Genomic DNA, 9646 nt, shown 5'->3' with positions numbered 1-9646 from the left:
CGTTCATAGATATACAAATATTTCTACTAGGTGCCCCACAATTTCGTACCCAACTTCCCACAACATCCTGGGACACATATAATCAGGCACTGGAGGATTATCTATCTTTATGTTTTCTAAGATCTCCAGTTCTTCCTCTTCTATAATGTGAACTGTTTTAAAAATATCAATATTTATTTCCCGGAGTTCTCTAGCCCCCATTTCTTTTTCAACAGTAAAAATTGATGTGAAATATTCAGTTAGCATCTCTCCCACCTCTGGAGGTTCAACACAAAGACAACATTGTTGATCTTTAAAGGGTCCTACTCTCTCTCTCATTGCTCTCCTGCTCTTGAAGTGTTTATAGAATCGTTTTTGGGTTATCTTAAATCTTACTTGCCAAAGCTATCTAACTTTCCATTTTTGCCTTTCTGATTTCCTTTTTAAGCATGTTCCTACCCTCTTTCTACCCTTCAACCAATAGGACCATATGCTTCTGAACTCTCATTATCGCACTTTTAAAGACTCCCACTTGTCAGTCATACTTTTACCTGTAAACGGTCTCCTCTAATCAACTTTTGAAAGTTATTGCATCATTCCCTTAAATTTTGCCTTATTCCAATTAAGAGCTTTAACTTTTTTGGAAGATTTATCCATTTCCATAGCTATTTTAAAACTAACAGCATTACAATCACTAGTTCCAGTCACTTGCTCTGCCTTATTTTGCAAAAGATATTCAAGTTTTGCTCGTTCTCGACAGGAACATTTATATATTGAGAAAGAAAATTTTCTTGAACACATTTAACAAATTCTTCACCAACCAAAACTTTAACACTATGACAATCCCTCAGAAATATCTATTCTAATTGCAGTAGTAATGTATTCCTTAATTAAATATGCCATTCCCTCTCCTCTCTTACTATCCCTCCTATAACACCTAAAGCCTGGAATGTTGAGCTGCCTCTCTTGTCAATTCCTCAACCAAGCTTATCAGCCTTACCTGAAAGTTAAATCATTCTCTGACCGCTCATGTCTGTCTTTTCGAATTAACTTGCTCTTTTCTGATTCAGAACTGTTAGAAACGAAAATCGCTTCTCAATAATCGCTCTAGACAAATTCAGGAAAACAAAGTTTTATTAACAAGTCTGCAGAGTTGGGCACCCTTGAAAAAAAGGCGCGCCAGGCTAACAAAGGTTTCGATTAAATACAGTATAAGCCCCTCCTCTCTATAGCTCTAAAGAGTCACGAGGTTGACATTCTGAACATTCATTATTTTTCCATTCTGGGACCCTTATCACAAAGTCTGCAGTATATGTCTCCCTAGTTGTTTTTCTAGCCTGCAGTCTTATCAGTCAAGGACTTATTCTTCTCTGTCAGAGTTAGTGGTCTTATCAATCAAGGACTTGTTTTTCTACTCTGTCTCGTCCTTTATTATAGAGAAGCATGTTTTACCCTACCCCTATGGCTCTATTCCCCTTAGACTCTGGGGTCATGCACATCTTAACTGTTTGTACCGAAATCGTCTCTCACAATTCCACCCTTTCTTTTTTTAAGATGTGCATGACAAAGATAAGCCTCCTCCCATCAGGGGCCCGGGAAATCCTTGGTCTTTCGCAGCAACAGCACCTTACGTTCCTGCGTTCCATGTTGGGGTACCGCCACTGCCTGGAGTTGGGAAATATTTTTCTGGATTAAAGATTGAACACAGGGGATCAGGCAGGGTAAGATGAGTAGAAGCATTACGCCCCCCCCAGCCACCAGTAACGCCGTGCGCCACCAACTACCACCTAGGAGACCATCCCACCATCCGATGCCACCAAGAGGACGCCAGGATTGTACCGGCACATGGGCCAGTTTCCGAATTGTATCGGAAATCTTCAAAACCGTTTTACCATTATCGTCAATTTTCAGACAGCAGTTAGTCAGGTTAAACTTCCCGCACACGCCCCCTTCCGAGGCCAACAGATAATCCAAGGCAAGCCGGTTTTGGTATATAGCAGCCCTCATCTGATCCTGCTGCTTAGCCAGCAACTCCAGGGCCAGGGCGGTCTGATTAGTAATGACCTCTACGACTGCTTGGAGCCTGATAATTCGGTTTAACATATAGATAGGAGTACGGTATCCCCATGATCCGTCCTGTGCCCACGTAGCAGGCCCGTAGTATTCAATAATACGGGCCGGTGGCCACTCATCCCGCCAATCACCGACTTGGATATCCCTTGGCGACCTAGCAGGGAGTCAAAGAGTTTAACTCCCAAATCATCGCCTTCCTCCCGGGGTAATAGGAAGAATTCAGGTCTTATTAGACCCAGGAAGCATACTCCAGCCCATCCCATGGGCAGTTTGGAATATGCCTGATTACCGCATATCCAAAATAGGCCATCTGGAGCAGGCCCTCCCTGCCTCACAACGTCATCCCACAACTCCTTTACCCCAGGACGCCCTCATAAGGACCAGGACCACTGCAATTCCAGTATTCGGATTGTTGGCCCCGTGGCAGAGTCTGGACAGGATTATCCCAGCATTGATTCCCCTGACAACCACCGCTCCACACTCTTTTCATGCCATCGGAAGGGTCAGCACTTAGCTCGTAAGAGGAGGAATCAGTACGTAACCGAATGTAATTTTGATGATCTCGGTTTGCAATGTACCAAGCAATATTCTCAGGCCACCATACTTGTGTGGTGGCATTCAATACACTCTGACAGGGACTAATTCCTACCACCACGGTCCCCTTGCCTTCAACACATAACTGGCCCTCAGGGCTATTTGTCAGTCTCCACCCCTGGCTTTTCCTTTCGTTGACATGTGTCCAATTGTATTGAAGCAATTCCCATATGTCTAAGCTTTGCCCAGTCCACGGCCATTGTTCTGACATATGTGGCCCCCCACAAACCCAGCAATTGCTAACATTTAAAACAGTGGCAATCCTAGAGGTGAGATCAATAAACAGGTTTTGTGTTACATCAGGGAGCTCAATCTGCTCTTCTACCCCTTTGTATATAGATGGCACTTTAGAGACAACGACCGTTCTCTGACGGTCGTTCTCTTTCTCTAACTCCCGTTCAGTGTTCTGAACTCTGGTCTCCTTGACTCTGTCAACCTGCTCTCTGAGCAACACGGAGGGTAGGCCCCACTGCCCATCTTTGTTAACACACACCCAGCGGTCATTTTTAGGGCACCCACGGACTTTGCCACCGTACCCTTTATTATACATTTGATAATAGGGTTTTCCATCCTCCCAACATTCTTGCCGTGCATTCACATCATAACACCAATCGTTCACATGGGAGTGAGACACAAATGATCCCGAGTAGATCTGACTCCCAAGTCTCACCGTAGTCCGACATTTGTCACATCTCCCCTCGCCCTCCCCCACATACAGGAGTAAACCGATCAATATCCCCACCAATACAGTCCAGGTAGAGTTCATTGTCGCTGTCTTTTCAGCTTTACCACCAATGGCTTGTCCCCTGGCCCGCATGTCCAAGTGCTCTCTCCTTCTGGCGGAACAGGACCCTTTATCCTCGATGCGTGGGCCCACCCTTTTTCTTTCGTCCGAACAGCGGCTTCAGTTGTTAACAGGACCAGGAACGGTCCTTCCCACTGCGGCTGGAGCTTTTCGGCCCTCCAGGTCTTTACAAGTACCCAATCTCCGGGCTCCACCTTATGTAAGAGGAAGTCGAGCGGCGGAGTTTGAGCCAGGAGACCCTTCCTCCGGAGTTCTGCAAAAGAACGGGATAAGGCCAGTAAATAGCCTCTGACAAATACATCTCCCCCTTGTAGAGTGGGACACCCGATTATGGTAATCTGAACAGCATCTCATAGGGGGAGACCCCGATATCCCGGCGAGGTGCTGTACGTATCCTCAATAGGGCAATGGGAAGGCACTTTGGCCACGGTAACTTAGTTTCTAACATCAGCTTAGTCAATTGGGTCTTGAGCGTGCCATTCATTCTCTCAACTCGACCCGAGCTCTGGGGATGCCAGGGTGCATGGAATTTCCATTGGATACCCAGGGCAGTACAGATCAAATGGTGTAGCCTAGCAACAAAATGTGTCCCGCAGTCTGAGTCTATAGATTCCATCATGCCATATCTCGGGATTATGTTCTCTAACAATAGATGGGCCACGGTTGGCCCGCCAATCGGCTTTGGCGGTTGGGAAAGCCTCTACCCAGTGAGTGAAATGGTCTACTATTACTAGCAGATACTTCCATCTCTGTACTGGGGGTAAGTCTGTAAAGTCAATTTGGATCCTCTGGAATGGCCTAATTGCGAGGGGCTGACCACCAGCTGGCATAGAACGCATGGCTTTCTTGTTAATTCGCTGGCAAGTGGGGCATCCGACTACTTTTTGTTGGGCTAACGTGTATATCCCCCTACATACATAGTCTCTCAGGATCGTGTCACACATGGCTTGCACCCCCCAGTGGGTCTGATGGTGTAATCGGTGCAGAATACTCCGGGTGATCTGTTTGTTTAGTACTTGTCTCCCATCAGGAACCGTCCACTTCCCGTTAGTTTCTAGCCGGGCACCCAATTGATCCATTTTATCAATCTCCCCCTGGGTGAAGACGGGTTGTTTAGCGAGCCCTTCCCTCAACGGTATTAATGTTAATAATTGGACGGATTTTTCGACCGCTGCCCGCTTGGCTTCCTCATCTGCCAGCCGGTTTCCCACCGCTTCCGGTGTCGACCCCTTCTGGTGACCGGGTACATGGACTACTGCGAGTTCTGTAGGCAACGCCAGGGCTTCCAACGTTAGGCTGATCATTTGTTCGTGAGCTAATTCTTTTCCCCGGGAAGTTATCAATCCTCGCTCTTTCCAGATTTTCCCGAAAGTATGAACAATTCCGTATACATACTTTGAGTCAGTATATATGGTCCCCACTTTCCCCTCCAACAACTTCAGGGCCCTCTGGAGGGCGTACAACTCACAGGATTGGGCTGACCACTTCCCGGGCAGTCGTCCGGACTCGATCGTCCGTTTCGTTGCGCCATCTACGACCGCATAGCCACTGTACCGTACCCCATTTATGCACCGGGAGGACCCGTCGATGTACAGTTCATGTCCTTCACCCAGCGGAGCCTCTTGCAGGTCCTCTCGGCTTTTGGTCTGTAAGTCTACAAATTCCACACAGTCATGCTCCTGTTCCCCATCTGCAGGACGTCCGTATAGAAACTGGGCAGGGTTGCAACTGAGATCTTTTGCAAAATTGAGATCGTCTCCGGTCATCAAAATCGTCTCATACTTCAGGATGCGAGAGTCTGTTAACCAGCGGTGAGCCTTTTGAGCCAGTATGGTACTAACCGAATGTGGGGAATATACTGTGATTCTTCCTCCAAAGGTAAGTTTCCGGGCCTCTTCCACTAACATTGCCGTAGCTGCCACTGCCTGGATACAGGTCGGCCATCCACGTGCCTGGGTATTGGCATACCCGTAATCCCCGATATTCGTTCTGGCGTGATACGGCGATGCCCCTTACTGACCTGATGGCTCAGATATCTTACTTCTTGCTCCACAAACTGGAGTTTTGACCTGGAGACGCGTAGGCCCTGTTTCCCCAGGAAGTTCAGCAGGGCAACGGTGTCTGCTCGTACCTCCTCTTCTCCCGGTCCTGAGAGTAAGAGATCATCGACATATTGGAGCAATTGATTCTCCGCGTTACACCGAAATCCTCCTAAGATCTGTTCCAGTATTTGTCCAAACAAGTTGGGTGACTCCGTGAATCCCTGCGGCAAGACTGTCCATCTTAACTGTCGCTTTCGTCCTGTGAAGGGATTCTCCCATTCAAATGCAAAAAGGTTCCGACTTTCTTCGTCAAGGGGGCAACTCCAGAAGGCATCCTTCAGATCTATTACGCTGAACCATTCATGTTCGGGGGGAATTTTACTCATTAACGTGTAGGGATTGGGTACCACCGGGTATCTAGCCTGGACTACTTCATTCAACCCCCGCAAATCTTGCACCAGCCTATACGTCCCAAGCGGCTTTCTCACAGGGAGTATTGGAGTATTGAAAGGGGACATACATTCCTCCAGTAGTCCATCTGTGATTAATCTTTCTATCACAGGTTGTAACCCTTCCCGTCCTTCCATAGCAATCGGGTACTGTTTCCTTCTTACCGGGCCTTTTCCTGGTAACATGGTGATTTGGAGAGGTTTGATGTTTAGACCCCCTCTGTTCCCCTCTCGGTACCAAACTTCCGGGTCTATTTGTTGATCATCTTCTTCGGTGAGGGCGAACAACCTTACCACCATTTCCCCATTACTTGGTACCGTTCCGATCCCTAGTTTGACCTGCAAGTCTCTTCCTAACAAATTAAACCCCACCGATGGCAGTAGAAGGAGGTCTCGTTTAGTAGTTCTGTTTTCATACCCAATTTCCACGTCCTCCACTACTGGGACTTGCAATGTCTTTCCTCCAATGCCAGATACCCCCATAACTGTTCTTCCTGCTCGGGCGCCGGGGGGTATTTGGATTATACTTGATCTTTCGGCTCCCGAGTCCACCATAAATGTGATCTCCGACCCTTGGGGCCCTACTTTCAAGTTTACCAGGGGTTCCTGTCGATAGTCCTTTTGCCCCAAGGGTAGGAACCCCCGACCTCCCTAATCTTCCTCCATCAGGGCGTACGACCGCACTTCCCGCTTGTAGCGGGGGCACTCTCGCTTAAAATGTCCCTCTTCATTACAGTAGTAACATCTGAGTATCCTCCTCATTTCCCTGTTGCGGCCTCGAGTTCCTCCACCCTTCCTTTGTTCCGGCCCCGGTCCTCTTTTCCTCTGCTCTTGCCACAACTCTCCCCTCTCCGGTTCCTGCCACGGCTCCCCCTTTTCCCTCCTTCCAGCTGTCACTTGTTGCACCGTCTGCATCATTATCTTTGTCGCCTTCTTTTGCTTCTCATCGTCCCTTCTCACAAACACCTTTTGCACCTCCCGTAGTAGTTCACTCAGAGGTTTACTATCCCAATCATCCATTTTCTCTAACTTCTTTCGTATGTCCGGCCAGGCTTTTGATACAAACTCTACCCGTATGAGTTGCTGTCCCACTTCCGTCTCAGGGTCCACCCCAGCGAACTGCTGCAAGTTCTTCCTAATCCTGTCTAGGAAGTCTGTAGGGGTTTCTTCCGGGTTTTGATGATTCCCAAAGGCCTTGGTAAAATTGTGCCCCTTCGGGGCTGCCTGCCTTATTCCTTTTATCCAATATTCCCGCATATCCCTCATGTTGCGTCTTCCTTCTTCCGTTTGCTTATCCCACTCGGGGTCGGTGAGGGGAAATTTCTGCTCCCCTCCTGCTCCTCCCTCTCTCTCCCAGACCAACAGCGCAGCTTGTCGTATCATCTGTCGCTCCTGGCTAGAGAACAATGTTCCCATGATGGAATACATCTCATCCCACGTATAAGTATTTGGCCCCAGGAACTGATCTAATTGTTCAGCCAGACCCATGGGGTCCTCCAGTAGGCCCTTCATCTCCCTCTTGTAATTCCGCACTTCAGTACTCGCTAAGGGGACGTTCACATATCCCGTCCCTCCGTCCGCGCCTCCCATGGGCACTTCCCGGAGTGGATTCATTCTTGCAATCGGGACAGAGTTCCGTCTGTGACTCTTTTCAGCTTGAGATCTAGTCTGTACTCCTGAGGCACCTGGTGGTTCCTCCCCGCTTTCTTCCCCTTCCCCTGAATCGTCGCCACCCGAAGGACTATTTTGCGGGGCCGACGGGGTCACGTAGGGCGACGGTAAGTGATCTAAAGGGTCCCATTCTTTCTGCCCTTTCGAGCCTTCATTGGTTACCTTCATTTTGCAAGATAGTGTGACTGGTAGCCAACAAAGGGCGTAATCACTTTCCTCCCGAGTAACATTAGGTTTCGAATTGACATATAAAATTAGAGCTTGCCGGACCCAGTCTTCATCAGTGCCGAATTTAGGCCACCACACTGAGTCTCCCTGAATAGGTGTTTGGGACCACGTTTGACAGTATCTCACCATCTTCTTTCTAGATTTTCCTTTTCTCCTACCCTGATCCCCATTATTTAACATTATTCCTAACGGACTATCGTCAGGTACCCCGGGGTATTTTTCATTGTCTACGCTCAAGCCTACCTTTCCCTTATTTCCCATTGCCGAGGACTTTGTAAAATCGGAGATTCCTGTATTATCCCGTGATAATCTATCACTATTTAGCCAATTCCCGGACCTTCAGTCCCGTGATCGCCCAGGTCCCTTTGCAGGCATCCCCGGTCTTTGGATTCCCGTGTCCTACGTCTCTGTGAAACAGATCACAGGCACCCCGTAGGTCCACGTTCCTCCGCAAACACGGTCTCTGCAAAATCTTGCACATACGAGCCCCGGTCTCTAGATTCCTGAGTCCCACGTCTCTGTAGAAAAATCTACAGGCACTCCGCAGGTCCCCAGTCCTCCGGAAAGACGGTCCCCGCAAGTCTGTTCTTACCTGGGTTCGGTGCACCGAAATTACTCGATCGTTAACCGTCCCCACTGCCTCGGCCACACCCCTCCTTTGTTCTCCTGAGCCTTCCGGATATCACTCGCTCAAGCCGCGCGGGGCGACAAGCAAGGAATCAGGGACTGCCGAACTCGGCAGGGTGCACCTTCTCCGATGTCCTTCCTCAGCCCCCCTCGCGGCCGGAGTGTTGATCGGACGAGCCCCCAAGTTTGTTAGAAACGAAAATCGCTTCTCAATAATCGCTCTATACAAATTCAGGAAAACAAAGTTTTATTAACAAGTCTGCAGAGTTGGGCACCCTTGAAAAAAAGGCGCGCCAGGCTAACAAAGGTTTCGATTAAATACAGTATAAGCCCCTCCTCTCTATAGCTCTAAAGAGTCACGAGGTTCACATTCCGAACATTCATTATTTTTCCATTCTGGACCCTTATCACAAAGTCTGCAGTATATGTCTCCCTAGTTGTTTTTCTAGCCTGCAGTCTTATCAGTCAAGGACTTATTCTTCTCTGTCAGAGTTAGTGGTCTTATCAATCAAGGACTTGTTTTTCTACTCTGTCTCGTCCTTTATTATAGAGAAGCATGTTTTACCCTACCCCTATGGCTCTATTCCCCTTAGACTCTGGGGTCATGCACATCTTAACTGTTTGTACTGAAATCGTCTCTCACAAGAACCATCCTCATATTTCTGTCTATGCACTGTTACTTAAAAGCTCCCACCTCACCACTCTAAAAATGTTGACAGGATCCGAAACTAGAACTAGCAAATCTCCCCAGTCGGATATTGGTCCCTTTCCAGTTCAGGTGAAACCCATCCTTTTTGAACAGATCTTTTATGTCCCAGAAGAGACTCCAATGATCCAAGAAACTGAATCCCTGCACATTGCACCACCTTTTCAGCCATTGATTTATCAATCCTATCCTTCCCTCAAGAGAAACCCCCAAAACGCAGAAATGATGTGCCGTCCACATTTCGGAAATAAGCCCTTCATCAGGAATGTGACTTGTTTTCAATAGATTCCAGTATCTGCAGTAATCTGCTCCTACATTTTCCCCTGTATCAGCTTTTATTTCTCTCTGCCTCACAATTATCCATCCCCTTTATCTGCGTCTCTTCTCTCTCTTTCTGGGCTCCATCTCCACCTATTGCAGGAGTGAGAGCCACTAACTGCACTTTTTCCCGAGCTACTTTCAGTACTGATGA

The 9646-nt window shown here is 47.9% G+C and overlaps 1 protein-coding gene across 1 annotated transcript; it reads right to left on the bottom strand.

Moving 5' to 3' along the window:
- Positions 1–1163: 1163 nt before the first annotated feature.
- On the bottom strand, positions 1164–8685 carry LOC148136079 (uncharacterized). The gene is made up of 2 exons (XM_087984156.1): positions 8434–8685; positions 1164–3704 (listed from the first exon to the last, which is right to left on the bottom strand). Exon 2 carries the CDS (start codon positions 3461–3463, stop codon positions 2408–2410), a length of 1056 nt encoding a protein of 351 aa, XP_087840282.1. The 5' UTR covers positions 3464–3704; positions 8434–8685; the 3' UTR covers positions 1164–2407.
- Positions 8686–9646: the final 961 nt, after the last annotated feature.

Source organism: Chiloscyllium plagiosum, unplaced genomic scaffold, assembly GCF_037043375.1.
Source record: "Chiloscyllium plagiosum isolate Xiang-an unplaced genomic scaffold, Cpla_swu_hap1 HiC_scaffold_47, whole genome shotgun sequence".
Taxonomy (NCBI): Eukaryota; Metazoa; Chordata; class Chondrichthyes; order Orectolobiformes; family Hemiscylliidae; genus Chiloscyllium; species Chiloscyllium plagiosum.
The sequence above is the reverse complement of the archived record's forward strand: the minus strand, read 5'-3'. Positions and strand labels throughout refer to the sequence as shown.